Source organism: Rhamphochromis longiceps, linkage group LG22 (genome assembly GCF_057381845.1).
Source record: "Rhamphochromis longiceps isolate RC_006_pf linkage group LG22, R_longiceps_female_GT1.1, whole genome shotgun sequence".
Taxonomy (NCBI): Eukaryota; Metazoa; Chordata; class Actinopteri; order Cichliformes; family Cichlidae; genus Rhamphochromis; species Rhamphochromis longiceps.
The window spans coordinates 12,195,065-12,210,478 of NC_140577.1; the positions used below are offsets into that span (position 1 = coordinate 12,195,065).

The window sequence follows — 15,414 nt, forward strand, 5'->3', positions numbered from 1 at the left end:
AACTATTACTATCCACTAATGCGCCCTGAATCTAATAGAGCTAGGAGGTGTAAAAATCTGAATCTTGTATTCTTCACCTAATGAGATCCATATTTAGTTTGGTGTAATGAGGCTTCCTGGCCCAGTGTTACTTTCACATATTTTCAGGATTAAACAAAAATTCTCCCTCACAGCACACAATCTCCCTCTTGGGTATTATTTAGATTTTGGCCCAGCAGTGCAGATACTCCTTTCGGTTAATTATGTCTCTCTTAGTGGAGTCTATAATAATAATAAGGAAGCACCAGGTGTGTTTGTCGGTGCTGATGATCACAGATTCCTACGAAATGCTTGCACTGCACCTGGAAGCTCGGGATCATTAAAGGTCCCAATCAAGGCAATTTTGCTGAATTCTCCAGATCGATCAGGAATAAAATCCACTGCGTTCAACTAGCCAGAACCTGAAGCTTTACTACCCCGAGAGGTCTGTGCAGATCATTTGTTGGAGGCTGATTGATATCCTTTACAGCCAAAATAATGGTTACATCTAATTACTGGTGCTTGTTTTGTGCTGCGTGAGTCATGTTTATTACATCAGGACAATTTGGAAACTGCTGGGCTAGCAATCAAAGCACCCTGATGAAGACATGCAGCAAAACAGAGCTTATTAAAGCCTTGCTTTGTTTCGCTGCCCGTCTTAATTAACATTACACCAGTTTTTCAACATTTTTATCCGATTGTGTCTGTATAAAGCAATCCTTCACACTGAAATGACACCTTGCTGTAATATAGATGTTTGCTGTACTGTTAAAAAAACCAAAACACATTCACTCTCTCATTCATACACCTGCTCTGGATAGATTCACCGCTGTCACAGTGATGCTCCTGCCTAGATTTACCATCAATTCCCACTATCGATTACAAATGTTGCACCCAGGAACCCTGAAAGGATTGTGTTTATCCTATATAAATGTGCATCAAACAATTTGTGGAGCAAGTAGGGCATATAAATTGAACCCGCGTCCAGGCTCTTCCTTACTAATCACTGTATATATTCAGCAGATGTTTGATGACAAGGCTGGTTGTGTTGAGTACCCCCCAGTGGAGATGTCCTTGATCTGTATCCAATGTTGTTGGTGTGTATGTGTGTGTGTTTAAAGAGCTGCGTTCTCCCTCCTCTGTGAAACATACACACAAGATAACATCTGTGTTGGTATGCTGCACCCTTGTGGTGCTCAGCTGCTACATCTCTATAAGTCCAGATAAGGAGGCTGCCTGGTTAAATGTTTTAAATTGCTGTAAATACACATCAACAGTTATCTCTGTTGAGCACTGAGATACTTCTGGATATTCAGAGGAAAGGTGGTAGGAAGGAAGGAAAGAAGGATGGGAGGACGCTGCATCTCCTGGGAGTTGAATCATGTGCATTAAGGTGCACACACACACACACACACACACACACACACACACACACACACACACACACACACACACACACACACACACACAATCCTAGCAAGTCAATTGTTCTCTATTAAGACATCCTTTGTCTTAGAGTGCCGGTCTTGTTGCCTTGATCTTGTAAAGATGTCTCAGGCAGCAGCTACTGTGCAGCGGCGGTATTGACAGTACAGGCGTCCTAGGAGTCGACAAGGACAGCAATTGATTGGGCCTAAATGAGAGTGAAGAGGAAGATTGATTGCCATCGATCCACTTCCTCCTCCAGCAGAATCCTCCATCTTTGATTATGACCACTTTACGTCCAATCAAGCGTATGGGAGCTGCGATGGTGGGGTGGGGTATGGGGATCCCATCGAGAGGTATTAGCTCCATTTGCGAAGGCTGTAATTATGAGAGGATGCGAGGGCCCAAGGTCAACACGCAGCAGGTGCCATCAGCCTGGTTTATAATGACAGGGCTTCCTCTTACTTCCCACTGCAATTTAGTCATATAGATAATAGGCTGTGGGGGAGATGGTGTATCCTGTGTATGTGTGTGTGTGTGTGTTCCTCAGAGGATACTCGGTGCATAATAAATGTTTCAGTAATGATGGCTTGAGGAGAGAGAAAAAGCTAGCTGTGATGAAACACAATCATTTGTGAAGCAGAGTGAAAGATAACTGCACTCTTTGATGATTTTTTTCCACATTTTTTTATTGAAAGCTTCATCAGAGAGAAAAAAACAACTCATAAAATCCAAATCCTAACATCCACAGATGTACAGATAATTTCTCCAAGTTCACACACACTGAGCAGCGTGTGCGAGGCGTGACTGTGTCCTCCTCGGCGCTGAAATGAAGAAAAGTGGAAGAAAAAACCCAAAACAAACCAAAAAAAAAAAAAAGAGAGAAAACTAATAATAAAAAAACAACACAAAATAAACCCCCAAAACAAATTAAAAACCGCTCTGCTGTCCTAATAAATAGTTCCTCTTTTTATCTGGTAAATGAGTCCCATGCCTAATGCACTCTCTGTGCCGGCTATCTTAACATATTCGGTTGGCCATTTCCTAGTGATCATTAGATTCGGGATTTCTCAGGGAGACGTTTGAACTCCACGAGGGCTGTGCTGGCTGGCTGAGTGGCTGAGCTCCTGGGGTTGTGTGGCCAATCGATCAGCCCTCATCAAAGGTGGACCGAAGCATCAATTAAAAAGCACAGGGCCTCACTCTTGCGGGGAGGGAGGGGGTTAGCTGGAGCAATTTTCCCACTGCATTATATGTTCGGATAGAGTGTGTGTGTGTGCGTAAGTGTGTGGTTGTGCTGGTCTGTGATGACTTATTGAGCCACAGCTCTCCTTTACACTTGGTCTGTGAGAGTAACTCTGAACTACTGTTTTCCTAACACACGACAATCAATGAGCAATGGCTGCGACTCCGTTCACGACGAATGAATCCACAAGAGCCTCGTGAAAACTGAGCGTGACGTGTAATACATCTAATGAGTTTATTCCTTTGACAGTGCGGAAGCCACACTACATAAATGATTTTCTGGGGCAGATTTAAGGAAGGCGGCAGTGATTGTGAGTAATGGTGAGAAAGGGACGGATTGGGTTTAAAAAGAAAAAGTCCTCCTTAAAGGCAGTGAAATAAGCACCGCGCCATGAAAGACTTACACCGGAGAAAACCGGGATGTAGGTAACATCTCAAGATCTGCACTTCATTAGGTATCTCAAGCTCACAGAGGATCAGAGTCATCTTGTAGAGAGTGTGTGAACAGAAATCACACACTCTCTTTTTTCCCCCCCCCCACACTTTGCTCTGAACGCACAGTATTTTTTCATCTTCCTGCATCAAACAGAAGTTGGAAGAAAATGCTGAGCATCGGATTCGGGTTTCTTTAAGGGTTTCAGATGTGTGAGTTTTAGATATGAGACAGAGGAATGTCTAAACACAAATTTAAGTTGTTCACATCATGATTGCAGAAACTTTACGACAACTTTTGTGGCAAACTCGCAGCAACTGGTTATCCTCCTGACAGCTGAGTAGGGAAAAAAGAGGTGTAAAGAGCACCAGTAGGGCCCATAATCTGAAAAACAAGCCAGCATGGATATTACCCCTACAAACTGCTGTCCCTCCTCAGTGAGCAGGCATCACATTGGACTACAGTCCAGGGGCCTGTTTCACTAAAGCGATTTGTGAGAACCCAGATGGTAGGATTTGCAAATTATTGTTGCTTGCAAATTTTGATTCCAGCAGGACTCTCACATGCTCGTGCACCGAAGTAGCAGAGAAGGGAAAATGACATTGTCAAAACTTCTCTCAACAATGGACAATGCCTCCTTTTCTGGTCATAAGAGATCCCTCTTTCCTTCCATGTACTTTCTCATGATTAAATTTATTAAATATCTCAAAAGTAACACCCATTTTGCGCCATTTATCTGGGTCCAGGTCACGGGTGGCAGCAGTCTAAGCAGAGAGGCCCAGACCTCCCTCTCTGAAGCCACGTCCCTCGGCTCTTCTGGTGGAGCATGCATTCCCAAGCTAACCGATGCACATATTCCCCTCCAGTGCATCCTGGGCCTGCACCAGGGTCTCCACCCAGTGGCATCCCAATTCCCATGAGGCATCCTAATCAGATCAACTACTCCAGATGGATTCTTTTCAGATTACGGTGTCTTGTTCCAAATGGACGCCGGCACTTTAAAGCAGCCGTAACAGCGATGAACAGATTTCCGTCTAAAAGCTGAAAAGGACATAGGGTGGCTACTGTGAACTTGAAGAAGAGGAAAGTCAAGTGTGACAGCGAGGTACCGCACATCACACAGAAAACTTAAAATGATGAGTGGCTGTGTACAAAAAGGGAGGGAGGTGTTGGTGTGATGGACAAAGAAGGGGTGAGAATGTGCTCTTAATTAGCACGGGGGGGTCGCATCGGTCACCTCCTACAGTCCTGTACGGGGAACACACCGCTGCATCGCGACAAAGAAACTTGAGGCTAGGGCCACTTTCTGCCTGGCAACAGGAGCTAACGATCACCCCCTCTTTTTCTTTTTACGCACCCACTTTCTTTCTGGGTATGGCTGGCTTCTGGTTTGTGCTGACACACGGGCTGAATGGGAGCAGTTTCTGCTCCTGCCTCCTTAAAATTGCAGGCATGCCCTCTGTAAACTTCGGAGAAGGTATTTGTATTCTGAAAAGGTACATTATGCCATTGTGCTATTAAGAAAAAGCCATTTCTGTTTGTTGGGTAATCTTTCAGATCTATGTGAAATATTGGTACTGTGCACTAGTAGCAAACACCTGCCTTAACATCTTTTTCTTTCTTGAATTTCCATTAGCAAAATAGAACTGATATCCTTTTGTTGTGCATTTCCCCCCCCATAATCTCTTGGCTATTTGTAATCCCATTTCCCATAATGCCATTACTATTGAATCTCAGGCCATTTGTAGGACGCTCTGCTCTCTGATGTGCAACTCCTGCATTATGAGTCCTATTAAGCTTCAAAATGTCTCCTGTACTCTATAAAACAGCAGCTGTAAAAGTCTAGAGAACTCGGTTTTAGCTATGCTGTACTCATAACCTTGCTAAAGGTTGAAACACTAACACAAACAACTCTTCACATATACACCAGACACACAAAAACACACACTAGCTTAAAACTGGTAAAGTGTAGCAGCTCTGTTGTTTTGTCAGGACACTTAAAAACGAACAGTTGTGAGCAGATGAGCAGCGTTGGCACGACGAGGGAACCCTAAAGCCCAACAGTGACTTGTTAGCAGTTGGAGGTGGAAGGGACTTGTTCCACGGGAGATAAGAGCAGATCGTAGCCTGAAGGCGAGCGAAAGCAGATGCTGAGTGGTAGATCAGATGAAAGGAAAGGCCCAATGTGTTGATGTGACTGGATAACAGTCAATGAGGGACAGCTCGAGTGACACGTCTGGCTTCTGATGTCCGTCGGTGGATGGAAGACAGGAATCTTCAGAGGGTGTTCGCGGTGCGACTGAGGGAAAATAAAAATATGGCTTTTACAGTGTAGTTCACTTCGGGAACAATTTTTTTGTGTCATCGAGTGGACAGGAGGCCGGTTAAGATCGAGCTGGCGGCCAAGTGATCAACAGTGGCCGGCTCACCACAGAAAATCACCGATCGCAATGAAAGGCAGAAGCCCAAGACAGCTTCATCTTTAGCACCATAGAGTAGCGTTTCCTCAGCACAGCTTCTTTAACAAGCTCTTCCATGTGCTTTGCTTTATTAACAATTACACAGATGATTTGGAATTATTTGGAAGCTTTGTTAAAAAGGCACTCAATGTACAGTTTGATTGTTGCTTACGGAAAAAAAGGAAAACGAGAAATCACCGCGAATGATGACATACCGCAGTTCACTTTGCAACGTGCACACTGCCAGGAGCACAGGATTTGAATGAGTCACATGAACTGTGAGTGCTCAATTGCAATTGTCACCAAACAAAAAGCTCCCTCTCTCTCCGCAAGAAAGGGGTCTTTTGAGGGACACTGGAGTGGATCCTATTGCCCCGGAGGGAGACAAATTGGGCCCGTCAAGCCTCATTGCGAGAGTGACTGAAATTGGTTTGTGGTTCTGCTTCTGCACCATCCAATAAAGAGAAGAAACCTCAGAGAGTGAGAGAGAGATAGCGTGAGAGACGGGGGTGGCGGTGTTGGTGGAAGAGGGAGAGGCTGACAGCGAGGGGAAAATGAGAGCAAAGGAGGGTGGCTTGACCATGGCACATTAATGTTGCAAGCGAAGCCGCGGTTCTTTTTAGTGCTGCGGCACCACAGCCGGGGCCGAGCAGGGGAGGCCACGGGTGAGCAGAACACAGACGCACACAGCGTTCCTGACACACAGGCTTTCTGTAATACGGGCAGAAATGACCCACAGGCAATTTCTCTGGGGACAATCCACAGAGATGAAGTCACTGAAAAAAACCTCATGCGGCTCAGGGATGGAAAGACCGGGTCAGACGAGACGGGGTTGTTTGTGCAACAAATTGGGACAACTAGGGGTGTAACTGACACTCAGTGGCGAGGTTGAGGAAGAAGCTGCCATCGACATCCTGTTATGGCTGGTGGGAAGCCTAGTTACTTCCCACAGGTGTGCTGACCTTCTACAAATGATCAGGAGGGATGTTCAAGACAAGCAGTCCCTCTTCTTGCTTTTAAACTCCTTACCTCCATGCTTTGTTAGCGTCACAGTGATGGCAGGCGGTAGTGACAGCGGGCTTACTACACAAATAATACAAAAGCAAAGTGAATGGTTACTACATGTCCACAAAGTTAAATGTGGCTCAGAGGAATATTTCTCCATCATTGTTCTTCTGCATGTCCAATTCAGGGCCGCGGTGGGGAGGGGCTATTCCCAGCTGTCACAGGATGAGAGGCGGGGACGTTGCAAGACTAAAGGTGTTATTTTTGTATAAAACAAATGATTGGTGGTGCTGCAAGGTTTTCTGCTCCACGTACTGTTCAAGGCTAAGCCAAACTGCTGGGTGCTGACTAATCCAGCAAGATTATAAACTTCTAAAGAAAAAAAATTGCGATAATTTTCCCAAAATGTCAAACTACTCAGTTAGGCTGCTGTAAACACAAGGAGAGTGCCATTAAGTGCCGTAAAGTTTATGCAATCATTACCAAAAGACTTCAGTTTTGTTCCTTTTGGGGAGCAATTTATGCACAATATGCAGCAAAGGTGACTCTGGTGTTTTGAGCACATAAATATATTAAAAAGCGATCCACCTATGACATACTGATTAAACATGAGGTCAAACAGCAGGGGGGGGGGGGGGGGGGGGCTTCCTGCTGAAGCTTAGTACACTGACAAATGGCTGAGATAGTTATGGTTGAATTAAACAGATAAACAGAATGAAATTAGCTGGAAGCGATGCGTCGCGTCAACGACCACTTAGCAGACACAGCAACATTCCCCAGTCTGATTCCTAAAGTTTTCCCTGCAGGATTTGAGAGAGAGAGAGAGACAGAGGTGGGATGCACACACAGTGTGTGAAAGCATTACAGAAGAAGACGAGATGAGACACACACAAGAGAAATTAAAAGACGGAAAGAGGACTTTTGATAAAACTGCCACGCAATTCAACACTGTGTGGTGTGTGTGTCTGAGACGGCGTATGAGCGTTATCGATATGCGTGCGCGTGAGCGTGCGCGACAGCTCTGACAACTGTGAAAAGTGTTCTTAAACCCGGTTAAGAAGGATAGCAAGGACTGGTCCGGCCATTAAGGTAAAAAACAAAACCAAAAAAAAAAGAAAAAGAAAAAATAATGAAAAAAAAAAGCAGAAAAAAACCCGACAACAACAGCAACAACAACATCAACATCAACATTAACATCATCATCAACAACAACATCAACAACAACAAAATCAAACTGAAAAATGAAAATGAAAACAAAACAAAAGGAAACAATAAAAGAAAAACTAAACTCTGGTTCAGAGTGTCTCTTCATCTTTGGTATAAAAATGGCCATCCATGGGCTGCATTTGATCCACAACTAGGAAAGACTACAGAAATTGTCAACAATTTCTTTCTATTGCTTTTGCACTGATTGGTTTAAACCATAAGCTCCTACTGAATCTAACGTTGTTGTTTTTTTTGTTTTACTGCCAGAATTTTCTCTGTAGTTTGTTGTTTTCCTCCTGCTCATTTTATTTATTTTTTTTCCTCCTTTTTTGTGAGTTTTTTTTTTGCAGTGTGACAAGCAAAGCGGGCTAAAAACATCTTTAAAGCTCATAAAAAAGGTAAAATGTGGCAGATAAAAAGCACTAATGTCATCGACAGCAACGTTGCCATGTAAAATAATAATGACGATAAAAAACAAGTTCAGCATTTGCAGCAGACTGCATCCTGCAGGACTGCAGCATGTTTTCTTATGTTTACTTTTTCTTTTTTTTCCTCACTGTGAAAAATCTCTTCAAAGCTTCGCCCCCACCCGCCCGCCCACCCGCCCACCCAGTCTCCCACCCCCACGACAGACATTTGTTTACTTCTGACACTTAGTTACCTCTGACATAATAATTATCAAAGTTTTCTTCTAATGAAGAAAAGAAAAAAAAGCTCTTCTCTATTAAATCTGTACAGCTTATGTGATAGATTCTTTTTTTTTCCTCTTTAGAACAATTCATCTACTGTCTTGTACCCTCCAAGTGGTCCAAGAGACTGTTTTTGTTAGCTTTTTTTTTTTTTTTTCCTCCCAACATGACGTCAGACTTAATCTCTGTAAAAAGTTTCTGGCGCCCTTCAAATTAAGGCCATGAAGATTCAAGAAAGAAAGGAGAAAAAAAACATCTTGTTTTTCGAATATATCTAGAAAACTAAGATTTAACACTAGAACATAAAAATACAGAAAAGAAACTGTAGCTTAATATCTGAGGAAGACAATCTCTGTGTGTATCTCAAACTTGACTCCCCTTTTCTAATTACAAAATAAACTTCATCACCTACCTGCGCATTCAACCTTTTTTTTTTTTCTTCGAATTTTCAATTTTATTCTTTTTTTGTAGTTTTTCTTTGTTTTGTTTCAATTCGTTGAGAATTTTCTTTGAGAAACTTTTCAAGCTTCAGCCCAGCCCCTTCAGGCAGGTTCCCAGACTAAACAAATTCACTTCTTTGCACTGTGCCCAGCAATTTTCCCCATCCCCTTCCTCTGCAATCTTTGCCTCCTTCTTGATATTTTTTTCCTTGTAGGCCAGGTAGGAAATGAAAAAAGTGTCTCTTTTTTTTTGGTGCCTGGGCAATCTGGAAGCAATCTCTTTTCTTCTCTCTTTCTCCTCACATTCACAGTGCAGCCACCTTCTGTCTCAAGGCAACGCTGTCACAGGAACATTCGCCTAGGCCGTTGCTATCTGATGAAAGAGGAGAAAACAGAAATACAGAGAGAAAGAGAGAGCGTGAGTGCGTCTGCAATCTAAGCACAATTTTACAAACGCAGCGAAGCAATAGAGCCGACGGCTGACAGCTCAGTCAGAATGCTGGAACAAAATGATACGCGTTAAAGAGTTATGATCGGGTCAGAAAGCAAAAAAGTGACAACGGCAGCCAGGAATAATCTGAATCATTATGTAATGCTACTACATTTCATAGTACTTTGCTTTTTTGATTTCTTTTTAAGGTCTCTATTAAGCCTCTGCTTCACAAAAACCTTCGTCAAACAGAAAAACCTCACAAACTTCACTGCTTTTGTTATCACAAACACCCGAGGGAGACTATCTACTGAAAACAAACTGTAAAAAACAAAACTGAGAAATTGTACCGGATTATAAAACCCAAAATGATCATTTACTTCCAGCCTATTTAAAAAGGACAACAAAAACTAAAAAACAAAACAAACAAACAAAAAAATACCTATCAGTTGCTTAATATTGTTTTAAGTCAATAAAGTTAATATTTAAATGGTGTGAGGAATAAAACATTTTAGTTTTTATGTTATGTGTTCTGTTTGATTATAATATACACTTATTAAGTCAAGACAAATAGTGTCAGTTAATAAAACCCAAGTACCGTAGTATCCATTACTCCATTAGGCAGTCTGAATTTACATAAGGCAGTCGGTGTTATTTAACTAGCATTATTATTCATTGCTTTATCTTGGACAAAAAACTTTAGACACTTTATATTTTAAAATTAGCAGGGCATCACTCTGCACATTACCAGCTGATAGTCACTAACACAGCTTTGTGCTACAGCATTAAGTTAAATATAATCGTAATAGCAGAAATGTAAACAAATATAAATCCGCTGAATAAGACAGATCATTAATCTTCATCATTTTCCTCTCCTTCCCAAACATGTCCGGATGCTACAATATTAAAGGCCAAGCATATCCTCCACAGACGTACACGAGATAAATAAGTAGACGATATAAATGGTGATTACCTAATCTGCATGATGGTTAATTAAAATACTCTGTTTCATTAACTCAAAATGGGTGAAAATGTCATTTAAAGTATTTAATCAGCTTTAATTACTTTGAGCATTTGGGTTTATGTGCTGGATCAATACACACTCACTGGCCACTTTGTTAGGTACACCTGTTCATCTGCTTGTTAATGGAAATATCAGCCAATCGCATGGCAGCAGTTCATTGCATTTAGGCACTGAATTGCCTAAAGGGCTTACGAGAATGATCCAAAGTAGAGAAAATATCCAGTGAGCAGCAGTTCTCTGGGTGAAAGCGCCTTGTTGATGCCAGAGGTCAGAGTTGAACAGCCAGACTGCTTGGAGCTGATAGGAAGGCAACAGCAACTCAAATAAATGATTGTTACAACCAAGGTATGCAAGAGGAGCGTCTGTTACACCTGTTAACTAACAACAGGAAACTGAGGCGACTGTTTGCACAGGCTGGCCAAAATCAGACAAGAGAAGATTGGAAAAATGTTTCCTGGTACAACAACAAGAAATAAGGAATCCATCATGTCTGTATCAGTGGCTCAGGCTACTGGTGGTGTAATGGTGTGGGGGATCCTTATTGTTTGGAACTAATGAAGTGGCTGGTGTATGTATATATATATATATATATATATATATATATATATATACACATACATATACATAGTCATATATATTGCCGTTTCAAAAGCTTGAATTTTAAAAATAAGATTATATATTAAGAAAAAAATTAATGAAGAGAGATTTTGATGCATACAAAAGGTTAGCAGAAACTGTCTCCTGCTGGACGTACTTGGACTGGTATGAGTAAGCAGGAACATGGTCAGTAGCACTGTCCACCTGGATCTGTTGCTGCTGGCCAGCCACGTCCTGTGATGAAGGAGCCACTGTCTGGGGTGAAGCGTCTGTCACCACTCCCTGGACACACACAGAGACACAGGTGGAAACATGTAAGCTTGGAAGAAGACAAGTATGCGGCTGTATCTAGTAAACTTCTCCTTCTGTCTACTCTGTGTTTACATTTGTGGTGTCGCATGCCTGTCTGTCTTGGAAAAGGGACAATTCTTCTGTTGCTTTTCTGCTGCTTATGCGGTTTGTCTTATTTGTTTTCTGTAAAAGGATTTTTTGGTGCAGTTTCATCACAGAAATCAAGAGTCTAAGGATAGAGAATATCTTTCCCGCAGACGTAATACAGACAATTTGATTTGACTTGACATAAAAGTATACCAAAGAGCATTTTTTTGTTTATTCACTTCTCAAACTGACAGACCCTATGGCAGCTCCATCCACTCTAAACACATAACTTCATTTAAAGCAAAGAGTTCTTCCATCTGAAGAAGCCAATATACGTTGAGAAGAATTACACACGCTGTAGAAGTGCGGCCGACGTTTGCTTCGTGCACTACAACAAAAAAATAAAAGGAGCATTTTTATTCTAAGAAGAGCAATACCGAGGAGGCTAAACAATAAAAAAGATGCACAGTCTGTGCGTGAGATCATGCCATTAATGAAACATACTTTATATTTTTTGCCGAATTTTAAGTCTAAGGTAGAAACTTTTTAAAGGATGGCTACGTACAATGAATTCATCACAACAGCCTCTTAGCCTTTTTACGTGTCGAGCAATACAGATAGCCACCATCACTGAGTCATCTCAATCACCTTTAACAAGCTCTCAAGGATACTGCGTCCTGTCCATACATCAGCCCTCCAGACACTGGCTGATACAGTGATATACACCCCGCTGCTGACGCTGGCACTGAGAAGACAATTGTGAGGATGAAATAGGCAAGAGGTGCCGTGGGCTACGCTACAACTACATCTCTTTCCTCCGCCTCGCTCCTTCATGACGAAGACTGCAACTTTCTGACGGGGTGGGAGGGGGTGGGGTGGGGGGCGAGGAAGCGACTAATGGCTCTGTCAGTGAAAACTGTCATTGTCCGTTGCCGGTGGGCTAGCCAGAGCTCCGTGGCTGACGGATGTGTGCATGTTCCAGCTACCTACCAGCTTAAACCGGCTGTAGGGGAAGAGGTGGGGTGGAGAGAGAGAGACAGCACCGCCGGCACTGTGTCTCACTTCAGCTCCTGTCATCTGATACACGACTGATAGTCCATCTGAGTACGACCGCACTGTCAGCCGCCAGACAGCTGGCCCGCTCTCCTTGCTGGCCTGCCTGCCTGCCTGTCTGCCTGCCTGCCTACCCACCCGCTCTCCACGTTCATCATTTCTCAGCCTGGACTGCCCGAACCTGCCAGGAGCTCAGACAGCCGCCGAGGACGTGAGAAAGTCTACACTGCACTTCAAATGTCTTTCCCAAATACTATAAAACTTCTGACTCATCTTGCTTTGCTTGCAGTTTTTGATCCTTGTTATGTGCTGCTGGTACGAAGCCATTTGTTTAGAGAGAATAAAAGCAATTTGCGCCATGCTTCAAATGTAATTTGTCAATTTAATGACTGTTTAAGTCTACTGATGTGGCGAGCAGGCTTAGAAATGGCGAAGGGAGTGCTTGTGGGTGGAAGTGAGTAGGCTGTTAGTACTAATGATGTCCTCCTATGCGTAAACGTCGACAGATTTTTAATACTTGACGAGTAGCGTGCGCATGCATGTGGGTCTTACTTCGACAGGGACAGCGGTTGGAGGCACAGGAGTGTACTGGGGAATGTAGGTCCCTTGCATAGGCGCCGCGGCGGCTGCAGCAGTCATGTACTGAAACAGAAACAAAAGACACACACGCATCAAAATCCTGTCATGTGGTAATTCTTACAACACACATCGGAACCACAAATTCCATTATAACATTAATCAATACATGCTTTTCACATAAAAAAGCCCTATGTCTATCATAATTCCCTGGAAGACTCATTCAGTGTAATTACTCCCATAACTATTAGGGTGGCAGATTGCTGTGCCCTCAGCATCCTTTGGGGGGCGCTAAAAGAATATGTGTATATATTGAGCAGAGCAGAGCAGATCAGAAGACTACATAAGGAGAAGGAGAAAGAGGAGAAAGAAGAGATGCCCTGCTGTCCCACCAAGACTTCAGAGGCAAGCAAATGCACTGGGCCACAGCTGAGAAGATAAAAAAACGACAGGGATGAGGAGAGAGAGGGAGAGGAAAGAAAAAGCAGGTGGTCTGCTGCCTGTGGCCTATATTCTTTTAGTCATGCATGCCCTGGCTTTTAACAGGGTGCTAGCTTGCTCCAAGATGGCCATTTTACAGGCGTGACACAGGTTTCGTTACATGACAGCCAGGGGGGGGGCTTTCACATGCAATATGAATGAAGACACGGCACTTTGTGCAAAGCCTTTTCTGTAACTTGCTGTGAATGCTTTGTGTGGCGGTGGTAATGGTGAACACACACACACACACATCAGTGTGAGCCTGATTTACTAGTGTGCGTGCTTGTTTTTAATTAGCACATGCCTGTGCATAAAAGATGACTTATCACTATTTGTCCGTCCAACTGTGAATGTGCAAGTTCTCCTGTGTACAGCTGTGTGTGGGATACATACGTGTGTGTGTGTGTCTGTGTTTGAGAAAGACAGACAAAGACAAAGAGGCTTGGAATGATAATGCTGCAGTACAGCGCCAACGGATGTGATCCCAGATAAAAGCCACCAGGCTGCCTCTCCCCCTGGCCTCATCTTCCTGCTGCTTTTCCGGACCAAGCGAAAAGGGAAGTACAATCCCTTTCTTTCTATTTTATTTTTCCCTTTGCCTCTTAGTCCCACCTGCAAGTGCTAAAAAGCGTGTACGCAGTGAATGCAGTACGAGTCGGTAATGGAGGGGCTGCGCCGGGCTGCGAAGCCTTTCTTGGCCGCGGGCCCGGCGGTGCTGGTGAAGTGTCATTACCGGCAGCGTTGCTAATGGATCGGGTACGGCTCCACCGCTCACCGCTAATGAGAGCAGCTAAAGGCCATGGACATGGGTGATTAACTCCCCCACCGTTGCTACGCGCGGCCAGGAGGATGCCCTGGGATGGATGTTAGTGTGGCGTTCGTAGGCGAGCGTGGCTGTGTGGGTCCGGGCAGGGGAATTTAAGGTTATCACACCTTCAGAGCTGTCACACTCAGGATGGGGTGAGGTGGCATATCCAGACTTCCTGACACATTACCACATTACCTCTCCGTGTCGTCCCTTCTTTCCTCTCACCTTCCTGTCACTCTCTCTCTTTCTTGCTCGCTCTCTTTCAACCTGCTAGCGTCTAAAAAGGCCTATCAGATTGTTGAAGTGACCTTCTCCCTGGTGGATCAAAACCATGCATACCAATTTTCCTCGGGACTTTAGGTCTTCGCCTCTCCACCCTATTAACTTATTCAGCCAACTCACCTGTGAGGGCTGCATGAAAGCAAATGAAGGAAAGTAGGAGATAATTAGCAATATCAAAATCTCCCTGTCATAGGGAGAATGTCCATTTGAAAGGTTATATTTCTCTGCAGGACTGCAAAAGGAATTTAAATTAGATTTAACAAGAAAATTTAATAAGATAAGATTTTTTTCTTTTACCATAACCATTAGTTAACCTATTTAATGTGGCAGGTTGAGCAAGGCATATTTCTCCAGTCGCTGCTGCGGCAAGTCAGGGGGATGTCAAGCGCGGCTACAGATAATCGAGTTGCTATAGTGATAAAGATGATTTTTGTCCAATTTCAACACTTTTAATACTTTGATGTCCATATTCAGGGGACAGGTTTGGGTAATATAAAGCATCCCTAATTGGCCATAAATGGTGTTTCACTCTCCAAGTCACACATATACGTCAATACACATGCACACACACACAGCAGTGCCAGAAGCAGATGGCGTGTGCGTATGTTTGATGAACAAGAGGCCTGAATAGCTCCTTAACGAGAATGGTGTGAGTAGACTCCTTAAGTCTCTTCTCTACCATCACTCTCCATGACATACACCTATAACTACGGTATAAATTCAGACCGCAATGCAGCAACACCAGGATGAAAATCCATAGCATAGACACAGCCGCGCTGGTTCAGCGGTGGTTTGGGCCTCTGCACCACAATGATGTGTAAAGACACTTTAAGTTTGGTGGGTACGAGGATTTCTCAGCTTTGGTG

General features: G+C 43.4%; 1 protein-coding gene across 3 annotated transcripts in view; it reads right to left on the reverse strand.

Annotated features, from left to right (window-relative positions):
- Positions 1-8,420: 8,420 nt before the first annotated feature.
- The window catches only part of LOC146643618 (RNA-binding motif, single-stranded-interacting protein 3), a 313,547-nt gene continuing 306,553 nt past the window's right edge, over positions 8,421-15,414 (reverse strand). For all 3 annotated transcript variants that reach the window (XM_085395367.1, XM_085395368.1, XM_085395370.1), the window contains 3 exons: positions 12,955-13,044; positions 11,129-11,253; positions 8,421-9,293 (listed from right to left, as the gene is read on the reverse strand). In XM_085395367.1, the coding sequence (XP_085251493.1) occupies positions 9,290-9,293; positions 11,129-11,253; positions 12,955-13,044 (219 nt within the window). In that variant the 3' untranslated portion in view covers positions 8,421-9,289. The remainder of the gene's footprint in view (positions 9,294-11,128; positions 11,254-12,954; positions 13,045-15,414) is intronic.